General features: G+C 43.9%; 1 protein-coding gene across 5 annotated transcripts in view; it reads left to right on the plus strand.

Annotated features, from left to right (window-relative positions):
- EML4 (EMAP like 4) overlaps positions 1-24,463 on the plus strand; it is a 136,628-nt gene that overhangs the window by 95,417 nt on the left and 16,748 nt on the right. For all 5 annotated transcript variants that reach the window (XM_069768590.1, XM_069768585.1, XM_069768586.1 and 2 more), the window contains 10 exons: positions 565-693; positions 2,164-2,189; positions 2,498-2,530; positions 10,231-10,354; positions 13,047-13,196; positions 13,789-13,858; positions 15,781-15,891; positions 16,744-16,839; positions 19,747-19,881; positions 21,285-21,420. In XM_069768590.1, coding sequence (XP_069624691.1) covers positions 565-693; positions 2,164-2,189; positions 2,498-2,530; positions 10,231-10,354; positions 13,047-13,196; positions 13,789-13,858; positions 15,781-15,891; positions 16,744-16,839; positions 19,747-19,881; positions 21,285-21,420 — 1,010 coding nt within the window. The remainder of the gene's footprint in view (positions 1-564; positions 694-2,163; positions 2,190-2,497; positions 2,531-10,230; positions 10,355-13,046; positions 13,197-13,788; positions 13,859-15,780; positions 15,892-16,743; positions 16,840-19,746; positions 19,882-21,284; positions 21,421-24,463) is intronic.

Consider the following 24,463-nt stretch of genomic DNA (forward strand, 5'->3'; position numbering starts at 1 on the left):
GGTGCAACTTATTAATGGCATGTACCTCGCTAGAAATTTACTTGTATGGGATTACCCCTGTCTGAGCCTCATTGCTCTCAACCCTGTACTTGGAAATCTCTATATGTACTGTTAGAGTATACTGTACAGATCTTTGATGAGCAGCAGATAAAAGCAGCTTTTAAAGAATATGAACTTGCCATGTAAAACACTGCTGTATAACGTTTCGGAGAGAAGGAAGCAAAATCAGGTAATGAAGTATATCACAAGAATCCAGAACTTTGCAGTGCCTGGAGGGTAATCAAAAATCAAAATTTAGTTACTCTTTGAGCCACCCTTCAAGTCTCCATAGGTCCCTGGACTGGAGGCGAGTCCTTGTCAGGGGCTTTGCTGTGGGTCTCAAGGCTTCCTCAGTTACTTATTGCTGTGCGTTGCTATGTTCCGCTCCTCTGCATGGATTTCTTGTAACCAGCTTTCTTTTTCTAGCGCGGCCTTTATTAATCCATGTTCTATTCCGTCCGTCTTACAGAAATCACTTAAAAAAATTAATTTATTTTGTTCTTCCCTTTTTTTTTTTTTTTCCAGTGTAAAACGAGCCCACACGGGAGACAAATCGCACCACACGTGGGACAGTTCAGAGGACAGTCGAAACAGGCTCATGAGGGTGCCCTCCGCGCCAAAATTAATTTCAAAGTCGAGCAAACCGTCTGACAAGTAAGTATTAAGTTAAAAAAGTCAGTGGGAAAAAAAGTTCTTAAACTAGATCACCGCTCAGTGCCGCTTTTTCTCCTTTTGTAGGAGAGTTCTGCAAAGTTAATTTACTTGACTTTTTTTTCCATCTGTCTGTAAAGTGTGCATTTGCGCCTTGTAGAGGAGGGTAACCTCTATTCCCAGGGAATATGGGCATTTTAGAGAAGGGTCCAGCCATTTTTAAATGGAACGGGTTTGCCACGTGATGGTCCGTTGAATTTTTTTGAGAACCTGAGGAGTTTCCTTATCATTCAATGGGTTAATCCACTGCTTCTGTCATACATTATAACAAACACGCTGGGTGTATATTATTCAGTGCAGATTTATTTTTTTTCTAGATCACAAGGGGATCATTAAAGGGGTTATACAGGTTTGCACGGAAATCTGCAGTTATTCAGTGATTGCAGACTTGTGAATCCTCACAACGTGCACTGTGCACAATGTCAGGATTCTTCGGCGGCAGCGAGACTGGGTGGTAATGCGACTGCAAGTGTGCGATATGCATACTTCCGGCCACAGTCAGACTAGACGTGCATGATGAATTGGCATACTTGTGGTCACACGATTGCTCAGCCTTTGCGGTCGACACAGAGAATCCTGACAGCATGCAATATTCGCACTGATAGGATTCACAAGTCAATGACTGCAGCTTTTCGGGCCAAACCTGGACAATCCTGTTAAGTACCCAATTTATGTGCATTAGCGGCGGAATGACAGTGAATTCTGCAAAGTTTTAGGCAAAACTTAGCAAAAAAGTCACTCTTGTCAATTGGCTTTGTAAGGTATTTGCATCGCACCCCCACTGAAGCAGAGGGGTCTTGGAAAAAAAACAAAAAACGGCTAAACTGGAAGATTCCTGCCCAAATTAACATTGATTGATGATGCTGTATAACAAGTAGATTGGTGCCCGTTTAAAAGCCGTTTTTTTGTGAACCTGTATGGGACGGTTTTTCAGTCCACATACCTTTTCCTTGTTTACACGAGGAGGTTCGCTGCCTACAGCTATTATTTTGATACCAACATAAAGGATGCGATCAGCTGACCAATGAGCGATTGTCTTTTTCGGTGGCTGATCGCGGTCATGTTTACATGCCCTAAAGATTGGGAACGAGACTTCTCGGAAACCTTTCTTCTCCAATTCTCAACCTTATAAAGTCACTTGTCCTATACATTAGAATAAGGGCCAGTGCACGATGCGGCGGTAGACATGACGGCGCGTCCCAATATGGAAGAAAATGGGCAGTTGATAGTAGTTCATGAAAGGGTAAAATGATTTGCCTTTTTCTGTGTTCTGGCCCATCTTATTACCACCGAGCAGCATCCGGGACCCCCGCTAACTGAAGGTATCCGTCGCATCGCTCATGTTTTCAGGCTGCTCCCAGCTGCTTTACCTTGTGAAACATTCAAGTAACGCCCAATTATTTTTGTTTTCAGGAATAAAGATTTTGTCGTCAGCCCAGGTAAACACCCAAACTCAGACTGTGCAGTTCTCTTTCTTTTTTTACACCATTGTGGTTCCTTATTTTCTCGAGATTCTGTTCATGTAACTTAAACAAGCAGCATCACGTTTCTTTTTAGTTTCCTTTTTCTTTTTTTCCGCCATAAGACACGTTGTAACACACGGATACATAACTCATATGTGTGTTTTCTATTTTAATTGTTCATTTTGACATAAAAGTACAAAAAAGTAGCCGCACGATTACATGCTAAGCAGACCGGAGCGCTGACTTGATTTTTTAAAGTAGTTTTACTTCTGTCTCAAAACCAGCAAAAATGTCGACAAGAGAAAAAAACAGCCAAGGTAAGATTCAGCCTTAGACTCTGCAGCTTGGCCTTTTCCACTTTCTTAACCTTCTTGATTTTGCTTCTTTTTTTTTCTGCACCTAATTTAGAAATATCTTTGGCATGGAGACTTTGACTAGTGCTATCAATTACATAAGCGATCCCGTCCATTCCCTGGTCGTTCCGTTCTCACTACTTCCTGACACATCTGTTTAAGGCTTCTTTTACACATACCGTGTTTTTTGGGGCCTGTTATTGTGGGCCGTATCGCCGCAATAACGGACTGCAAAAAACTTGAGGATCACCGTTTTTCGGGTTTCCAATACTATGGAACTAGTATTGGGGGAAAAAAAAAAAAACGGCGGTCTGCAAAAACGGAAGTCACGGTGCACCATTGATTTTCAATGAGGGCTGTGTCCGTAAGCTGTGAAAAAGATCGAGCCGGCTCGATCTTTTATCATGGCCGTAAATACAGCCCTCACGGCATGCCGTGAAATCTATTGGGGCCGCAAAACAACGGTATGTGTAAAAGAAGCCTTCGTACATAAAACTATGAAGATTGCTCATCCATAGTGGTGAGCGAACGTTCTCGGATATGGTGTTATCTGAGCATGCTCAGCGTGCTCGAAAAATATGTTCAAGTCCCCGCGGCTGCATGTTTTGCTGCTGTTCGACAGGCACAACACATGCAGGAATTGCACCTGTTTTTAAGGCCATCCCTGCATGTGTTGCAGCTGCCAAACATCCACGAGACATGCAGCCGCAGAGACTCGATCATACTGTTCGAACACGCCAAAGACACTCGGTTAGCACCCGAGCATGCTCAGATAACACCTTATCCCAGCATGTTCGCTCATCAATAATTAGATCAGTGGGGGTCCAACATCTGGTACCACCACCAATTAGCTGATGATATCGGAGTACCCTTCCATCGCGTTAAGTTGCCACTCCCGGGTGTTGAAACCCAAGAGTTGATTATACGTTTTCAGCCCCACAGAGCAGAAATTGGGCTGATGAAAATATGGACATTTGGGAATGACTTGGTTTTCAAATTGATAAGACTGGTTTGCAGGTTTACGTCCAAAATTAAGCAGCCCTTTAACGCCCGATTTGAAAACTGCAATTAAAATGGTACTCACCACCTGCATCAGTTTCTGCTCCACTATTCTCGGAGATAGCCATGACTTCCTGTATCACATGCTCGCTGCAGCCAATGAGCGGCTGCTCGTCAGCTGTAACCTTTGCTCCTTCATCAGGGCTAACGTTCACCCTGATGGCTTATTGATGGTCAGTGCTCTTCTTTTGTGCTCCAAGTCGCCTACAGAGACCTGGAGTTAAACTGTTAAATTCTAACTGCCTATAGTCACCACTAGAGGGAGCTCACTGCGGGCACTTCACACATTGATTTTTCTAATACCCCAGTATTAGGACATCTCCACACCTCCCTCTAGTGGTGACTATAAACCATCACATTTTTGTATACACTGCTCAAAAAAATAAAGGGAACACTTAAACAGAATATAACTCCAAGTAAATCAAACTTCTGTGAAATCAAACTGTCCACTTAGGAAGCAACGCTGATTGACAATTTCACATGCTGTTGTGCAAATGGAATAGACAACAGATGGAACTTATTGGCAATTATCAAGATACTCTCAATAAAGGAGTGGTTCTGCAGGTGGGGACCACAGACCACATCTCAGTACCAATGCTTTCTGGCTGATGTTTTGGTCACTTTTGAATGTTGGTTGTGCTTTCACACTCGTGGTAGCATGAGATGGACTCTATAACCCACACAAGTGGCTCAGGTAGTGCAGCTCATCCAGGATGGCACATCAATGCGAGCAGTGACAAGAAGGTTTGCTGTGTCTGTCAGCGTAGTGTCCAGAGGCTGGAGGCGCTACCAGGAGACAGGCCAGTAACCCAGGAGACGTGGAGGGGGCCCGTAGGAGGGCAACGACCCAGCAGCAGGACTGCTACCTCAGCCTTTGTGCAAGGAGGAACAGGAGGAGCACTGCCAGAGCCCTGCAAAATGACCTCCAGCAGGCCACAAATGTGCATGTGTCTGCACAAATAGTTAGAAACCGACTCCATGAGGATGGTCTGAGTGCCCGATGTCCACAGATGGGGGTCGTGCTCACAGCCCAACACCATGCAGGACGCTTGCCATTTGTCACAGAACACCAGGATTGGCAAATTTGTCACTGGCGCCCTGTGCTCTTCACAGATGAAAGCGGGTTCATACTGAGTACATGTGACAGATGTGACAGAGTCTGGAGATGCCGTGGAGAGCGATCTGCTGCCTGCAACATCCTTCAGCATGACCAGTTTGGCAGTGGGTCAGTAATGGTGTGGGGTGGCATTTCCTTGGAGGGCCGAACAGCCCTCCATGTGCTCACCAGAGGTAGCCTGACTGCCAATAGGTGCCGAGATGAGATCCTCAGACCCCTTGTGAGACCCATATGCTGGTGCAGTTGGCCCTGGGTTCCTCCTAATGCAGGACAATGCCAGACCTCATGTGGCTGGAGTGTATCAGCAGTTCCTGCAAGATGAAGGCATTGAAGCTATGGACTGGCCCGACCTTTCCCCAGACCTGAAACCAATTAAACACATCTGGGACATCATGTCTTGCTCCATCCACCAATGTCACGTTTCACCACAGGCTATCCAGGAGTTGGCTGATGCTTTAGTCCATGTCTGGGAAGAGATCCCTCAGGAGACCGTCCGCCGCCTCATCAGAAGCATGCCCAGGCGTTGTAGGGAGATCATACAGGCACGTGGAGGCCACACACACTACTGAACATCATTTCCTTGTTTTGAGGCATTTCCACTGTAGTTGAATCGCCTGTAATTTGATTTTCCTCTTTGATTTAGAGTATCGTTCCAAATCCAGGCCTCCATTGGTTAATAAATTTGATTTCCATTGATTTGTGTGATTTTGTTGTCAGCACATTCAACTTTGTACAGAACAAAATATTCAATGAGAATATTTCATTCATTCAGATCTAGGATGTGTTATTTCAGTGTTCCCCTTATTTGAGCAGTGTATTTTTTTTTTTCCTATAAAGGTTTTTTTTTTTTTATAGATGTGTAATATAAAATTAATTCGGACCATCATGATAAAGATTTTTTTTTAATAAGTATAACATTATGGCACAGGATTCTGGAACTACATGGTGGTGTAAGGTGGCTAGTCTCAAAAAGTCACATCGATGTCCAGAAACTTAAACCTTATTAGTATTTAGAGTTTGCTGGTTTTAATAGTCCCAAACAAATTTCCAGAAGTCTCCATTATATTAATGCAGAAGTGGCCATTTTTAAGCTGAGAACAAGGGATGTGCCTGGGCATTTATGGGGTCCCGGCTCTAGATTTCTGCCTCTTTTTCTTTCCCATCAGATGACCTCATCATAGCATCAGAATTAGGCCTCGTTCAGTATGTGGTCAGTATTTTACATCCAGAAGTGGTGACGTGTTTCTATTATACGTTTCCTTTTCGTTTTGTCTTACCTAATACTGATGTAAAATACTGACCAAATACTGACCGTGTGAACGAGGCCTAATAGTAGCGATAGAAGCTCCACACTCCAAGCTAACCAAGTGTTCTGCATGTTGTAAAGTCTGGATATAAAGGAAAGCTCTCCCTTCCATAGATGACTATTGCTGGTACTGCTCTGGCTTCCTGCTGGCTTCACTGACAGAAACTAAACAACCTTCATATATTCTGCCTTCATTTTATTTCTAAAATTGACCTAAAATCTGCTTTTATCTTCCTCCTGCAAACTCTGCTTTAGCATGCAATCTCTGCTCTGTGCATGCCTCTGTATGCATGTCCAGTGATATCTATTGTGAAACTTCATACAGGTAAAAGCTGACCGATTTTTGAGATTTTTGTCATTTTTTTGTTTTTATTTACTTCCTTTGTATTTTTTTTTCTATAGTGCGTAAGCTACATGGACAGTCTTTTTTTTTTTTTTAGTTTCCTGTAGACTGTGATAATAGAATTAGTAGAGATCAATCTCCAAATAGATTACTATGAATGTGCATTTGACCTATAGATCTCCCAGGGCACCTCTTGGCCCTAATTTATTGCATAGAAAGTGACTCTTTGGTGATTTTTTTATTTTTTATTTTGCTTTCCATCTATTAAGCAAAAAAAAAAAACATTCTGTAACTCTTCTGAATCCTGAGAGTAAATCACACTGGCAATTTAAGATAAAGGCAATTATACAACTTGGTGGTTTTAACCATTTTTTAACCCATTTTTTGGGTATACTAGTTGCCCTTTGACCAAAAAAAGGGTCTACAACTTTAAAAAATTACGCATGTAGATAGATGTAGGACTTAGGGTACCGTCACACAGTGCAATTTTGATTGCTACGACGGCACGATTCGTGACGTTCGAGCGATATAGTTACGATATCGCAGTGTCTGACACGCTCCTGCGATCAGGGACCCCGCTGAGAATCGTACGTCGTAGCAGATCGTTTGAAACTTTCTTTCGTCGTCTAGTGCAGGGGTCCCCAACTCCAGTCCTCAAGGCCCACCAACATGTCATGTTTTCAGGATTTCCTTAGTCTTGCCCAGGTAATAATTGCATCACCTGTGCAATGCAAAGGAAATCCTGAAAACATGACCTGTTGGTGGGCCTTGAGGACTGGAGTTGGGGACCCCTGGTCTAGTGTCCCGCTGTGGCGGCATGATCGCATGGTGTAACATATATCGTATACGATGTGCGCATAGTAACCAACGGCTTCTACATCGCACATACGTCATGAAATTATCGCTCCAGTGTCGTAGATTGCAAAGTGTGACAGCAGTCTACGACGCTGGAGCGATATTGTTACGACGCTGGAGCGTCACGGATCGTACCGTTGTAGCGATGAAAATTGCACTGTGTGACGGTACCCTTAGACTTGTATGGTAAAGAAAATGTTAATGGCAGGGCCACAAGTACGTTTTTTAACTTTTTTATTTTTATATAAATTTTTCCAAAATTGGCTAATACGAAGTAGCGCCTCTGCCATAGCGCCTCTGTCAGGGGGAAATTACTGCGTATGGATTGCACAACTCTCATTGAGTTCAATAATCTGCTGTGCAGTGAACCTCCTCGATTGCTGGTGGCAGGCAGGTAAAATTTCTTAAAATTTTTAAAAGGGTTGCCCAGTGGCTAAAAAGTATTTCCCAATGGGCTCGGTTTGAAATAAAAAAAAAATTAATAAATAAAAATAAGAGAAGCGACACACTTCTTCTTGATTTTTTTTATTTTTTCCCCTCTGTCTTACCCAGTTCTCATGATTGTCTGCTTCCTGCTCTGTCTTGACACAGTAGGAAATCTGTGCTCAGCCAATCACAAGCTGAGGCGTGTCACTGCAGCAACCAGCGATTGGCTGAGTGAACGTCTCCGGAATGTTGAGATGGAACCAGGAAGTAGAAACCAGCGGGAACTGAATAAGTGGAGAAGTTGGAGGTCAATGAGGGTGAACATCCCTCCACCTTGAGCCTTTGGAATAATTCTTCTTGCCCGTTGCGTATCCCCTTTAACAATTTGTAGCCTATTTGGTGCTCTGTATCAGCTTTGATTAGCATCAAATTACATGTCACGACGAATACGAGCGCGTTCTCTTTAACCAATAGTTATCGCCGTACAGCTCTATATTCTTGCTTTGTAGTCTTCGCCCCAATGTCAATCTTCTCTATCGTAGATGTTTCATGCTATAAACATACCTGGGAATAGGGACTTTCTGCTCAATATATATATCCATACAGAAAAGTAGCACAAAGCTGAAGTTTTGGGATGGGCTTAAAAAAAAATATAAAATAAAAAAAATCCATAAATGTGTAAATATTTAATATACAGAGCAGTTTTGCATGTAATTAGGGCATTGGCGGCCGTTTTGTAAACTTGGCTTTACTGCCATAGAATACCCGGGCACATATTCATATTTTCCAGCGGCATATATAGCACGTGTTAATAAGCGATGACTCGAATAACAGCCCGTGTTGTACAATATTACACACCCCTCCTCCACTAATATATGGTTTTAATACCAGAATTATTCGCAGCGATCTGATTATATCTGAAGCCGCAAAGTATTTTACCAACATTTAAAAGTCCTAAAACGTATTTATAATCTCTTACCTCATATAAGGAGACATTAATAGGAAGGTTCTTTCATTCGTTTTATTATTCCTTATATTCGATAATATTTTTTTACCCCATGATTAGTTAAACAGAAGGCCCGTCCGTGCCAGCACAACCCATTAAATACTAGTCACCGCTTATTTTCATACCAGAAGGGTCTTATATATAGACTGTTACAAATTATATTCACTTTTCTAAAACGCCTTTTTTAAGGGGGTTGTCGTGCAAGGCGGCTTAAATGTTGGTACGACTGGGAATTACAATAATTTTTGTTTAGTTTGTGTCAGAGGGTTTGTTCACGGTCTTCCTAACAATAAGGACTTTGATCCCACTGCAGAAACCAAGGTCCTGCAAACATTTTTGCCCAAATCCCATTTCCCTGCTCCTCCCAGCCAAATTATCATTTCCTCAATCTGTGTCTGTCTTTGTGATCAGTTCCGTAACTGATGAAGGTGGCCAAAGTGTTGCCGCATGGCTTATAAGTCTTTTGGCTTGGCTCTCTTCACAAAACGTAACAGTGATCCCTCTTAGAACCCTAGTTAGAGGCCTCTCACCCAACCAAATCCTAACTCTCGCCTTGCATCGAGGATGGGCAAACACCCTGAAACTCTTAGTGTTGAGACACGGGGGGGGGGGGGGGGGGGAGGGTTCGGCGGGTGCCCCGGTTTGCTAGCCGGAACCACATGGACCAAGAATTGTCCCACCAAACGCCCGCTCTCCCTTGAACGTGGGCAGAACGCTACTCTGACAACTCGGGGTGAGGGTAAAACAGTGTGGCAATGCTTTATTGAATCACAACAGGCAGATAACACATAAAACAATCCCAGCAAAATACACCAAGATGGTGCATATTGCAGAGTCTCACCCTTCCGCTGAATCGCCGGGATAATGGCAGCTGTTACTTTAGAGCTCCCAGGGTCGGCTACTCCACCTGTCACACACAACAGAGGAGGTAACGACAAGTGTAGGGATATGGCAGTCCATTCAGGTACAAGGCCAGTTGACCGGAGGGTCTCAACCTGGCTTCTCCGAACATCTCCATGGAGCCAGGTGACCCGCAGGTACCAATCCTGGCTTTTTCCAAATGTATCCATGGTTCAGCGATAGTCAATGGAGCCGATCTGTATTCTTCCAACTGGGTCCGATATCCCCTAGGTTGTTTCCTGTCACTCTCCCATTGAAATCGCTTGCATGCTCAGCCGAGCCTAGTGTGTATAAGGCGTCCAGGAAGATTGGCTGCCGGGCCGACCTCTATTGAAGCAGAGCTGATTAAAACAAACCTGAGACGTCCAATACTTGACTGTATTAAATATTTCTGTTCAATTACTGAAGAAAAAGAATGCAAGTAGATGATACAATGCGCCGACTTGCTGCTACTTCATGATAGCTGCTATCCAGTCAGGCACGATCTGATGGAGAGCGACATTTTGTTATCATTAGTCATCAGAACTGATCACCAGAGTGAAGAAATGCCGCTTTTTTCAGCAGTACCACCTTGGCTGATGGGCGAGATTTTTTTTTTATTTTTTATAAATCTACTGACCCCATAGTGTCTATTCTTGTCTTGTTTCTGTAGAAGGAGAATACATTAAGATGTTTATGCGAGGCCGACCAATCACAATGTTCATTCCTTCGGACGTGGAAAACTATGAAGACATAAGAACAGAACTGCCACCTGAGAAATTAAAACTGGAGTGGGTGTATCCTTTTGTGTGACCATCATGTTATATGACATATAGTTTAAACATTCTGAGAATACAGTTGTTGGATAATATTTTTGTGTTTAGAACGTTCATGGCCTCCTTCAAGGTTTCAAGCAAGGTTTTACAACACAAACCACTTATATTAGATGGTTCTTAGACCTGATGAGGCTGATGCTGAATCTCCACCAACCATGTGGACATCTGTGTATCGCCTCCCTCTCTGCGGCTGAATCTCCACCCACTCTTGATTAACATCCCTTCAGTGCCCCTCCTCCTTGCTGCTGAATCTTCACCCACTCATGTTTGTCTATTCTTTAGTGTCTCTATTTCCTGTTAATTCTGAATCTAAGCCTCCTCCTAGCCTGATTGACATCTTTTGAGTGCCCCACCTCACTGGTGCGAAATATCTGCCCACCTACTCTGCCGTTGAATCTCCGCCTATGTAACCTGATATTTTCAGTCCCTCTCCTCCCTGCTGCCATTGAATCTCCACCTATGTAACCTGATCGGACCCAAAGAGTGGTCGTAAATGGCTGCACATCCAGTTGGAAGAGTGTCTCAAGTGGGGTACCACATGGCTCTGTATTGGGCAGTGTATTGTTCAACATCTTTATCAATGATTTAGATGAAGGAATTGAGGGTAAACTGATTTAATTTGCTGGTGACACAAAGCTAGGAGAGATAGCTAATACTAGAGCAGAGAGAGAGGATTCAAAAGATATAAATAAACTGGAGCAGTGGGCAGCAACTAACAGAATGGTTCTGAACAGGGAAAAATGCAAAGTACTACATCTGGGCAATAAAAATGAAAAAAACATATACAGAATGGGAGGCATATGGCTAAGCAATAGCACGTGTGAAAAAGACTTGGGTATACTAACCGATCATAAACTGAACATGAGTCAACAGTGTGATGCAGCAGCAAAAAAGGCAAATACAATTCTGGGATGTATTAACAGAAGCATACAGTCTAGATCACGCAAAGTCATTATTGCCCTCTACTCCTCTTTGGTCAGACCTCATCTGGAATACTGTGTCCAGTTTTGGGCACCACATTTTAAAAAAAGACATCAACAAACTGGAGCAAGTTCCGAAAAGAGCGACCAGAATGGTGACCGGTCTGCAAACCATGTTCTGTGCGGAACGGTTACAGGATTTGGGAATGTTTAGCTTGCAAAAAAGACTGAGAGGAGACATAATAGCTGTCTACAAATATCTCAAGGGCTGTCAAGTTGTAGAAGGATCATTATTCTCATTTGCACAAGGAAAGACTAGAAGCAATGGGATGAAACTCAATGGGAGGAGAAAGATTAGATATTAGAAACAACTTTTCGACAGGGTGATCAATGAGTGGAACAGGCTGCCGTGGTGAGTTCTCCTTCAATGGAAGCCTTCAAACAGAGGCTGGACAGACACCTGTCTGGGAGATATGGTGAATCCTGCTTTCAGCAGGGGGTTGGACCAGGTGACGCAGGTGGTCCCTTCCAACTCTACCATTCTATGATATTTTCCGTGCCTCTCCTCCCTGCTGCTGTTGAATCTCTGCCTATGTAACCTGATATTTTCAGTGCCTCTCCTTCCTGCTGCTGTTGAATCTCCACCTGTGTAACCTGATAATTTCAGTGCCTCTCCCCTCTGCTGCCTTTAAATCACCACCAATATAACCTGATCTTTTCAGTGCCTCTCCTCCCTGCTGCCATTGCATCTCCACCAATATAACCTGATATTATCAGTGCCTCTCCTCCCTGCTGCTGTTGAATCTCTGCCTATGTGACCTGATATTTTCAGTGCCTCTCCTCCCTGCTGCTGTTGAATCTCCGCCTGTGACCTGATATTTTCAGTGCCTCTCCTCCCTGCTGCCGTTGAATCTCCGCCTATGTAACCTGATATTTTCAGTGCCTCTCCTCCCTGCTGCCGTTGAACCTCCGCCTATGTAACCTGATATTTTCAGTGCCTCTCCTCCCCGCTGCCATTGAACCTCTGCCTATGTAACCTGATATTTTCAGTGCCTCTCCTCCCTGCTGCTGTTGGATCTCCGCCTATGTAACCTGATATTTTCAGTGCCTCTCCTCCCTGCTGCTGTTGGATCTCCGCCTATGTAACCTAATATTTTCAGTGCCTCTCCTCCCTGCTGCCATTGCATCTCCACCAATATAACCTGATATTTTCAGTGCCTCTCCCCCCTGCTGCCGTTAATTCTTCGCCTATATAACCTGATATTTTCAGTGCCTCTTCTCCCTGGTTCCATTGAATCTCTGCCCACCTTGCTGGATTGACAGCTCCTCAGTGTCCCTCCTCCCTGTTACTTTTCATTCTGTATCAAGAGTCATTGAGCGCTCCTTATAATATCGGGATCATGCAGCCATTCTGATGTAGGTAAGTATGCCAGCCTCATCAGGTGTGAGTTTTATGCTATGCATTGTGAAATGCAGTGGCAGATTCTCTGTAGTGCCCTGTCCTTGCAGTGTTGATTGGGATTTTTTTAGCAAGAGAACTGTTCCCTTTCACTTAACTGGTTGCACCTCTGATGATTGTTACCTATGGTTTGGTACCAGTACATTAAATGAGAATGACGCGACAGAAGTGTCTACATTTGTGAGTGTGATATCGTTGGTGTAGACAGTTTCTGCGTCTGAGGTCTTTGTTTTATTTTCTTATGATTTGTCTTCGCCTTAACCGAGCGCGTTAGATACGGCTATCGTGGTAGAGACTGTCGTGCTAATGTCTACCTCCTCCCTACCGGGGAAATTGTATACTTCATAGCGTCTGTTGTTGTACTGTTCAACTACGAGGAGAGAACACAGCGGCATTATCTGGGTCACACAGATTGCGTCAAATGGTAAGATGTACTTTTTATTTATTTTTTTACTGTAATGTGTTTTTTTACACTTTTCTTTGCTAATTAATAAAAAAAAAGCCATTTGTACACGACCATGTGCATTGATGCTGCCTAAACCACGGGTGGGCTGAATTGCAGTCGTGCATGTTAGTTTCAAAGAAAACTTACTTTGAAAAACTTTTCCTTCACCAAGTATCTGGTCAATAAGGGCCGAAACGCTCTAATCATTAAATCAGTACAAGTTTAGGAACACATGGCTGCTCTTTACCCGGATACATGTCTAGGGGGTTTGTTTGGTTTTGCTTCTCGGCTCTAGGAGCTTCGCTGCAGTACCACACACAGCCTATGTACAAAGGTGGTGCTGTTTTTAGGAAGAAAAGCTGCTATGCTTCTGACACTGGGACTTCAGTAAAGGGATTGTTCGTGTAGGAAGCATAGCCATTGCTGAATTTGTAAGGAGGACGTACAAGTTGTGGTGGTCTCAGTTTAATGGAGATGTCGTGTGAACGTGAAACATGACATTGCAGCCATTTGTTTCTGCAGAGACCGTTCTGTCAATGTTGATCTTTTTGTCTTTTTTTGCCCGGTGCAGTATCGCCCTCCATCCAGACAAAATCCGAATTGCTACAGGACAGATTGCAGGAGTGGACAAGGATGGGAGGGTAAAGACCACCTTTTACCTTTGTATTGTAATGACGTTTTGTAGTTGTATAGTGCAGCAAATAAACAGTTTATTAGATTATTATAACATTAATATTCAGAAAGTTCTCCAACTTTTAATTTCATCCACTTGGTTTATAGTGTTTTTTTTGCATGCTCTGATTTATTTATAAAAAACTTATATACTAAATTCAGTAATTTCATGAGTTAATAAGCCCTGGATTTTTTAAAAAATAATTTATTAGATACCGTAATTAACCTTGTGAACATATAGAACCACTTAAAAAACTTAAAGGGGGCTGTCCAGTGAAAACAAGTTACCACCTATCCGACGGATGGGTGATAACTTGACTGGAGCTCCGACTACTGAGACCCTCACCAATGGGCAAAATGTGGAACTCTTATTCCTGTTACAAAATAGTCACCCAACTACCATTTCATTCATGCCCTGAGACTGCTGGAAATAGCGAAGTGCAACACTCCGCCACTCCATTCATTCCCTAAGGACTGCTATGAAGCATGCACTCTGCCACTATATTCATTCCCTATGGGGCTGCCGTCACGCATGCGCCACTTCATTCATTCCCTATGGCGCTGCCGTCAAGCATGCACTCCGCCACTCCATTCATTCCCTATGGCGCTGCCGTCAAGCATGCACTCCGCCACTCCATTCATTCCCTATGGCGCTGCCGTCAAGCATGTACTCCGCCACTCCATTCATTCCCTATGGCGCTGCCGTCAAGCATGCACTCCGCCACTCCATTCATTCCCTATGGCGCTGCCGTCAAGCATGCACTCCACCACTCCATTCATTCCCTATGGGGCTGCCGTCAAGCATGCACTCCGCCACTCCATTCATTCCCTATGGCGCTGCCGTCAAGCATGCACTCCCCCACTCCATTCATTCCCTATGGGGCTGCCGTCAAGCATGCACTTCGCTACTCCATTCATTCCCTACGGCGTTGCTGTCAAGCATGCACTCCGCCACTCCATTCATTTCCTATGGGGCTGCCGTCAAGCATGCACTCCGCCACTCCATTCATTCCCTATGGCGCTGCCGTCAAGCATGCACTCCGCCACTCCATTCATTCCTTATGGGGCTGCCATCAAGCATGCACTCCGCCACTCCATTCTAACTGGGATAAAAGTAGCATGTTCTGTTGATCGGTTGAGAACTCAGCAGCTGGACCCCCACCGATCAACAAGTGATCGACTATCCTTAAGGTGCGGTGATAATTTATTTTCACCGGAAAACCGTTTTTAAAACTGGCCTTACACATGAGAACTTTCAACCCACAGTTCAGCTGATGGCTTTCTCTCCCGACTCCCCCATGCACAGAGGAAAGTCGCTGCCTCCATACGTGTCAATTGAGCTGCTTCTAAAATTGCCAGGCACTGCCCAGTTTCATCTGTGTGTGCCTCTAGACTTAACTTATTTTAACCCGGATGCCCATTTAAGTTTAAAGGCCCCTATATTAGTCGGCAGTACCCAACAACTGTGGAGAGACCGGGCTGATGGGAAACCTTCAAAAGGTTAAGTTGGTGGAGATGAGGATTGGGCATTTTGGAGAGCGATACCGCTCATGGCGGTCTGAGAGCGGTGAGCTCATGGGTATGGACCAGTCCAATACAAAAATTAATTGTGTAGCAGTCATAAATGTGCGCTGCTCCTGCGTTCAGACAAAAAAAAAAATCCCAACTGAACTCCGGACTGGGGCAAAGTTGTCACATCCCACCGATCTAGAAGTTGTCCCCTTCGAAGGTGATGACTTCTTCTAACCAGAAAACCCATTTATCTCGTATGTGTAAGATGGGTGACGACTTCTGAGGTGCAGCACAATCCATTCCCTGATTGTCCTGCTTTCCTCATAGAATTATAGTTTTTGTTAAATTTACTTTTTACAATGTTTTCATTGTTGTGCAGCCTCTACAACCTCATGTAAGAGTTTGGGACTCTGTCAGTCTCTCTACGTTGCAAGTTATCGGCCTCGGCACCTTTGAGCGTGGCGTTGGATGCCTGGACTTCTCAAAAGCGGTAAATGTTACTTATGCGATTTGTTTGTTTGTTTTTGTTTTGTGAAGCAGCATTGAATAACTTGAGTTGTATGTGATTATTACAAATAAAAGTGACTTCTGATCACCTATTGGTACAGAGCCAGATGCTTGTGTTATAAGGCAGTGCGGGCTGCTCGATGTATTTTGGGCTTCTTTCACACTTCCGTCTTTTTAGATCCGTCACAATGCGTCGTTTTGGGGAAAAAAACGCATCCTGCAAATGTGCCCGCAGGATGTGTTTTTTTGCTCCATAGACTTGGCTATATGGCTATACGTCGCATCCGTCGTGCACTGGAAGCGTCGTGTTTTGGCGGACCGTCACGAAAAAAACGTTTAAGGGAACGTTTTTTCGTACGTCGCATCCTGCACTTTGGAGTGCGCATGCCCGGGCGGAGAGCTCTAGCTCCTCCCCGGGACTTTAGAATGGGCAGCGGATGTGTTGAAAAACTGCATCCACTGCCCACGTTGTGCCGAATTTTAACAACATCCATCGGTACGTTAACAACATCCGTCGGTACTTCGCGCCGACGCTTTGTGACGGCCCCGTACCGACGGAAGTGTGAAAGAAACCTTACATTGATGACTTGTTCTGGAAAGAAGAGAAAAAGAAAAAAAAATTCTTTGGGGAGAAGTTTATACTATGTCTATGTGGCCACCTAGTGGTTTTAATGATTTGCGGCTCATCAAGGCTTTTCCCGGCATGTCCCCTGTATGTATGAAATTTAGAGTAAGGGTGGACATCTCGCCATAACGTGACGCACTGGGAGATAATTACGCCATCGGTATATTGTAAGATTTTGGCTCTTCATACTTTGTGGTTCTTGTGTTGCAGGACTCGGGGGTACATTTGGCTGTGATCGATGACTCCAATGAACACATGCTGACTGTCTGGGACTGGCAAAAGAAGTCAAAAGTAGCAGAAATAAAGGTAATCTAAAAAAAAAAATATATATATATATATATATATAATTATTATTTTTCCCTAAATGAGTCTTCGCCTCCGTGGACTTTTATATCCGCCTGGACATGAACTTAAACTTATAAACATCTACATGTGACTGACGAACGAGCAAGACGCTCGTCGGGTGAAGCTAACTTTTGGTCAGCACAAAACCTCATCGTTCTCGGCATTTGCACATCTACCTCAGTAATCAGGACTCGTGCTGGCGAGATCAATGACATCCTATGTGCACAAACCATCTATTACCGATCGTCCAGTGAGCATCGGATGTGCGCTCGGCCGGTGCAAACTGGTTATTAAATGGCTGCCGATCAGCGGATGTTTATTGCCACCAGTCGGCTAGTGTAAAGTGACCTTAAGTAGCTGTTCATATGTCCTTTGTTATAAATTAAATGCCCCATGGGGCAGTGTCAGATCAGTCCAGTTCTGCTGACGTGTTCGTCGTTTTTATGGAGAAAAATAAAAATCTGTAACAGAGATGTGAACGTGGCTAGAGTTAAGCAAAAGGATTCACGCTTCTCTGGTCCAGCATCCTGTCTGCGGTCTTCAGTGGCAGCCGGACCATCCTGGGCGCCTCTTGCACTCACTAGACCCCAAGCCACTTCAAACATTACAGGGACACCAGTGAGTGCAAGCGGCGCCAAGGATGCCAGAAGTGAGGACTGTTCCAGTTGCCACCATGGATCTTTCTGGACCAGGGCAGTACAAATCCTTTTTGCTCAACTCTAAACATGAAGCTTGTTATTGACTTAGTTTATGTTCACACTTAATAGATTTATTCTTATGTGCATGAGAAATCTGAGGCTGCCGCAGATGTGCATGTGGATCTACAAGCCAAATTGCTCCCCTTTGAAGGACGCTCATCGTCTGCCTCACCATGAAGGATATATACACACTGCTCAAAAAAAATAAAGGGAACACTTAAGCAACAGAATCTAACGCCAAGCAAATCAAACTTCTGTGAAATCAAACTATCCACTTAGGAAGCAACACCGATTGACAATCAATTTCACATGCTGTTGTGCAAATGGAATAAACAGATGGAAATTATTGGCAATTATCGAGACACCCCCTATAAAGGAGTGGTTCTGCAGGTGGGGACCACAGACCACATCTCAGTACCAATGCTTTCTGGCTGATGTTTTGGTCGCTTTTGAATGTTGGTTGTGCTTTCACACTTGTGGTAGCATGAGACGGACTCTACAACCCACACAAGTGGCTCAGGCAGTGCAGCTCATCCAGGATGGCACATCAATGCGAAATGTGGCAAGAAGGTTTGCTTTGTCTGTCAGCGTAGTGTTCAGAGGCTGGAGGCGCTACCAGGAGACAGGTCAGTACACCAGGAGACATGGAGGGGGCCCGTAGGAGGGCAACAACCCAGCAGCAGGACCGCTACCTCAGCCTTTGTGCAAGGAGGAACAGGAGGAGCACTTCCAGAGCCCTGCAAAATGACCTCCAGCAGGCCACAAATGTACATGTGTCTGCACAAACTGTTAGAAACTGACTCCATGAGGATGGTCTGCTTGCCAGACGTCCACAGATGGGGGTTGTGCTCACAGCCCAACACTGTGCAGGACACTTGGCATTTGGCACCAAACACTAGGATTGGCAAATTCGCCACTGGCGCCCTGTGCTCTTCACAGATGAAAGCAGGTTCACACTGAGCACGTGTAGCAGAGTCTGGAGACGCCGTGGAGAGCGATCTGCTGCCTGCAACATCCTTTAGCATGGCCGGTTTGGCAGTGGGTCAGTAATGGTGTGGGGTGGCATTTCTTTGGAGGGTCGCACAGCTCTCCATGTGCTCGCCAGAGGTAGCCTGATTGGCTGTGCAATATATTACGTGGCTGGGCAATATACTATGTGTCTGTGCTATATACTACGTGGCTGTTATACTACGTTACTGTGCTATATACTACGTGGCTGTGCTATATACTACGTGGCTGTGCAATATGCTACGTGGCTGGGCAATATGCTACGTGGCTGGGCAATATGCTACGTGGCTGGGCAATATGCTACGTGGCTGGGCAATATGCTACGTGGCTGGGCAATATGCTACGTGGGCAGTGATATATGCTACGTGAACCGGCCGTGAACAATCAGCGACAGTCGCAGTCCGCCGGCGAATTGGCGCGGAATTTGAACCACGCTTCACTAATTGGTCCCAGCCGACCGAATCCTTTGTATAAATTGCATTATTCTGAAAACTTCATAAATAAACTACATAAACTACATACATACATACATATTCTAGAATCGGGCCACCATCTAGTACAGTAGATAACACAAGATCCATCAATCACAATAGGTGATATCTCAACTCACCTCTTCCACTACATTAAAAAAAATGAAAAGTAATTACCGTAGATGAATTCACCAATAATTCTCATCACAGGCAGGATTACAGTTACATGAGGCACCTGTTGGCACAGGATCCACCAATCACAATAGGCGATGTCACAGCTCTCCTGCTCCCTCTTCATTCACAATAATCTTTGCCCACACTCATTAGCTGCTTCAGTACAAAAGATAAGGGCCGGAGTGTTAATTGCTTCTAATGTACGGATCGATTTCCTGAAACCGTGTGAGTCTTTAAAAAACAAACAAACAGTGGCTAGTGTGAAAATTGCAAGATTTTTTTTTTTATACAGATTTTCTATGGAAAAAATTATCAATTAAAATATATAAAAATATTTTTCTTAGTAAATATATTTATGCCTGTTTTTCTCTAAAATCCAGGACAAAGGAAAATAAGTTAAAAACTACTTTCTTACTAAACTTTTGTCATATCTGAAGGTCTTGGGGTCTGATATTAATCTGATTGCTTACTATGACTATAAATGTGAAATTATATTGTCTGTTTTTCATGGTTTTCAGACTACTAATGAGGTGGTCCTGGCTGTAGAATTCCATCCCACTGATGCCAACACGATAGTCACCTGTGGGAAATCTCACATCTTCTTCTGGACCTGGAGTGGAAACTCTCTGGCAAGAAAACAGGGGATTTTTGGGGTAAGGAAATATTTTTATTCTTGCTTTTGTAGATCTTGGGGTCCATTGTGCTTCTATTGGGGGGGATGTATTATGTGGTGGAGGTCTTCAAGTGGCCTAGAGGGCTTCATTCTTGTGTGCTGGGTGTTTTTAGCTTTCAGAATCTTAAGAACTGAAGAGCATCATAATGTCAGTGAGAAGATATTGCTGTGTATGTGCAGCATCTTATGGTTTTTTTAATTCATTATTTGCTGTACATCCACTTTATAAACATTTGGTTTTCTAATACAGTGCAGAGTTTATTTTATTGCAGCCATGACCATGTAAGCGTGACCAAGCGAGCTGCAGTCCCAGACATGGTCTATGTTCATAAGTGGCGCTGCTTTTGGTATAATCTTTTTAGCCACATATTTAAATTATATGGGTAAATTTATAGTTTGGGTGGAAGGATAGGTTGCATTTGATGATTAGGTGGCGTGATAGGGTTGCATTGGATGGATAGATGGCTTGATGAGTTGCGCTGGATGGGTAGGTAACGTGGTAGGGTTGCAGTGGGTTGGTGAGTGGCGCGATATGGTTGCACTGGATGGATAGGTGGTGTGGTATGGTTGCACTGGATGGATAGGTGGTGTGATATGGTTGCATTAGATGTGTTTGTGGCCTGATGTGGTTACATTGGATGGGTATATGTCGTGATAGGGTTGCGTTGGATGGGTGGGTTGCTCAATATGCTATCGCAAAAGGGTTGCGTTGGATGGGTGGCACGATAGAGTTGCATTGGATGGGATAGGTTGCTCAATATGGTTGCATTGGATGGGTGGTGCGATAGGGTTGAATTGGATGGGATAGGTTGCTCAATATGGTTGTTGGATGGGTGGGTTGCCTTGGATGGGATAGGTTGCTCAATATAGTTGCATTGGATGGGTGGGTGGTGTGATAGGGTTGAGATGGATGGATAGGTTGCTAAATATGGTTGTGTTGGATGGGTGGGTGGTGCGATAGGGTTGAATTGGATGGATAGGTTGCTCAATATGGTTGTGATGGGTGGGTTGCACAGTAGACTTGCTTTGGATGGATAGATTGCTCAATATAGTTGCGGTGGGTGGTGTGATAGGGTTGAATTGGATGGATAGGTTGCTCAATATGGTTTTGTTGGATGGGTTGGTAGTGCGATAGGGTTGCATTGGATGGGATAGGTTGCTAAATGTGGTTACGTTGGTTGGGTGGGTTGCAGAGTATGCTTGCATTGGATGGATAGGTTGCTCAATATGGTTGCATTGGATGGGAGGGTGGCGCGATAGGATTGCATTGGATGGATAGGTTGCTCAATATGGTTGCGTTGGATGGGTGGCGCGATGAGTTGCATCGAGTGGGTGGATAGGTTTGGGTATCCATTGCTTATGTTGTTCAAATTCTTTATGCAGAAATATGAGAAACCAAAGTTTGTACAGTGCTTAGCCTTTCTACCCAATGGAGATGTACTGGCTGGAGATTCTGGTGGAGTCATGTTAATATGGAGCAAAACTCCTGTGGAATCGACGGCTGGTAAAGGAGTAAAAGGTAGGCCGCTGCGCCCCGCCGTCTGTCTTGCATAATCCTGGCGGGTGGACGCTCACCTGCCTCCTGTATGAGTAATGCCTCTACTGCTGGAGGGTCCGTTTAGCCTCCACGGTGGTTGTTACTGTAGGGTAAACACGTCAGCGCTCCTCCATAATATTGAATAGTGCTGTAATCGTGGTGTCAGGGTGTGGTGATACTGTAAAGGTTATCCTGAACGTTCCTGGCTTTCCCATCCACCACTCCTAACATTTTAATTGCTTCTAAATCCCTACTTGGCATCCAGCTAAACGTCTCCATAATTGTCCTGAAAGCCGCAGTAATTATTTGTAGTCTTAATATGAGTCATTAGGTGTATTTCCCTCTCTTAATATCATTAATATGCCTGGCACACGCTGCACAGCTCTAATCGTGCAAACACTTCACCTGGTGAGTGATGCGGTGCCGATTACAAAGTATTCACGCCCCGCATGTACGCTTTCTTGTTTTATGTTATCAGATTAACAATAGGGCAATGGTCTGGAAATAAGTAGGTTGTCGTATTAGAAAGGATAGAATTTTATATTTGTGATTCGTACGGCTTATTTTAAATGATATTTTGGATGCAATAAGACTGAATTGCGTAATTATTCATACCTTTTCAAGTGTATGAAAGCCATGCTCGCCAACTATGGTTCTCCTGAAATCTTGCAGAGAACACTGATGAAAGGGGTTGACGGTCATATATTGATGACTTCTCTCTAGAATAGAAAATAAATACAAGTCGGTGGCGCTCATGATATATATTGATGACTTATCTCTTGAATAGATAATAAATACAAGTCTGTGGGGGTCCGACACCTGGTACCACCACCATTCGGCTACGATTAGCTATGGCCAGAAATAAACGCATTGAATTAAGCTGCATCTCCCCTGAATGTATGCCGTTTGCTGCTGGGTCCTGCAGAGCAGCAAAAAATAGATGTTCCGCAGCTTCATTCAAGGTGTATATATCCAGCGGCTGCAGGAACAAAGAGCAGCTGATTGGTGGACGTACCTGGTGTCTGACCCCCACTGATCTGAAATTGAGGGCTTATTCTAAAGTTGAGTCATCAGAATGTTGTGACACCCTTTAATATCATGCTAGTATGTGATCTTTGGCAGTTCCTTACTGAAGCACCTCCCTCTTGGCTAAAGGGGCGGTACTTTTCCCTATTTACGGTAAGAACAGATGGCTGAGGGGAGAGGCTCCTGCTGCAGAAAGTTGGCACAAGGCTGTGGGATGAGTTCCTGAGACAGAGATGATTTACTAATTTCTTAAATTTAATGCATAATGTTGTTTTTTTTTTTTTCCCTTGAATAATTGGAGATTGCATGCAAAGCAATTTTTTATTATCTGGCATTTTACGTTAATAGCTTTCTTTGTTATTTAAATAACTTTTGGATTTTAGTAGTTTTATCTTCAAAAAAGGCCCTCTGCTGAATGGCATGTTAAATCTTAGGTCCATTGCGTAAAATCACAACGTTGTTGGTGTTGGAGCTTTAGTCGGGTTTATTCTGTAACGTTGGTGAGGATGAGCCGTTGGCCAACCATATCCGGTAGTGCTGATCTCTGAAGAAGCAGCAGGTCCTGTAAGAAGGCGATCTACGAGTGTCCACCAGTACGCCCTAGGACGATTTCGCGTGATTAGTGACATTGTGATCCTTTCAAATGAAATTCCTCCATGCTCCGACTTTATTTCTTGACTATTAGCGGGTTCAGGTTTAGAGGGATGTAGTCATTAACCTCGCTGGTAAGTTAAATGCCTAGGTATTTGAACTTTGCACCATCGGGTTTGCGAAAAAATTCTTTTTGCGCGAAGATGTAGTTATTATCCAGGGAGAGCAAAGCCGACTCTGACCAATTTAATATTTTAGGCCAGAAGAAGAAAAAAATAGAAATGGCATCCTTATTAATGGGAGAGAGATATTCAAGTTATAGATTTTAAATAAAAGCAATTGTCCACACACACGGTGATCCATTCCTCTTTTGCTACCATATTTAAAGTCTTCATAGGTTAATGGCTTTCAACTTTTTAACAGTGAAGATGATCAATGAGTGGAACAGGCTGTCACGAGAGGTGGTGAGTTCTCCTTCAATGGAAGTCTTCAAATAGAGGCTGGACAGAGATCTGTCTGAGATGGTTTAGTGAATTCTGCATTGAGCAGCGGGTTGGAGACCATAACCCTGGCGGTCCTTTCCAACTCTAATATTCTATGTTTCTATGAACTTAGAAGGCATGAAGCCAGCTTGATCCGGGTGTACTAAATACGTTATGACAGCGCTCAACCTATTTCCTAGGATTTTTGCCAGAATCTTGACATCAGACGTTAGTAGTGAAATGGGTCTGTAGGATTCTGGTAGTTCCTCATCTTTCCCTTCCTTGGTAAGACAGCTATTATAGCCTCATATAGTGTTCTTTGCAATGTCCCCTAAGCAAATACATCATTAACCATTTCCAAATAGAAATAAAAAGCTCCTCCTTAAACTTAACCTGTTTCTCGAACTTCACTTTCCAATTTAATCTCTCTGATCAGTACACCCTTTAAAAAGGCCTCCATAGTGTCCCAAACCACATTATTGGACACCAAACCAAAATTGATATCAAAGAATTGCCCAAGTTTCATCCTAATTGTAGTGCAGTTAATACTTTTAAGCCAGAATGGGTTAAGTTTCCAAACTATTCAATATGTGGTTCTCATCGGGGGCCACCTGCACCTGTAACCAGAGGGGAGAGCGATCAGATGAGAAGGGACTTTCAGCATGTGTCGGCTATCTCTGGCCCTTCTGGCTCCTCCAGCCGCCTGCAGTTTGTTGTTAATGACAGTCCTGAAAAGAAGCTCTCAGATGGCTGGACAGTGTGCTAGTGCCAAGGGCGACCACCCTGATCTTGGCCTGGTAAATCAAGTGGGCCTCCACTGAGATGTTTAGAGAAAAAGGAGATTTTCTGTCCCCGCAGCTTAATGTCCTGCTCCTCTCTTGCTTTCTTTAATATGATATCTTGGTCCTTGTAGCGCAGGATTTTGA

This window comes from Ranitomeya imitator, chromosome 5, assembly GCF_032444005.1.
Source record: "Ranitomeya imitator isolate aRanImi1 chromosome 5, aRanImi1.pri, whole genome shotgun sequence".
In the NCBI taxonomy this organism is placed as follows: Eukaryota; Metazoa; Chordata; class Amphibia; order Anura; family Dendrobatidae; genus Ranitomeya; species Ranitomeya imitator.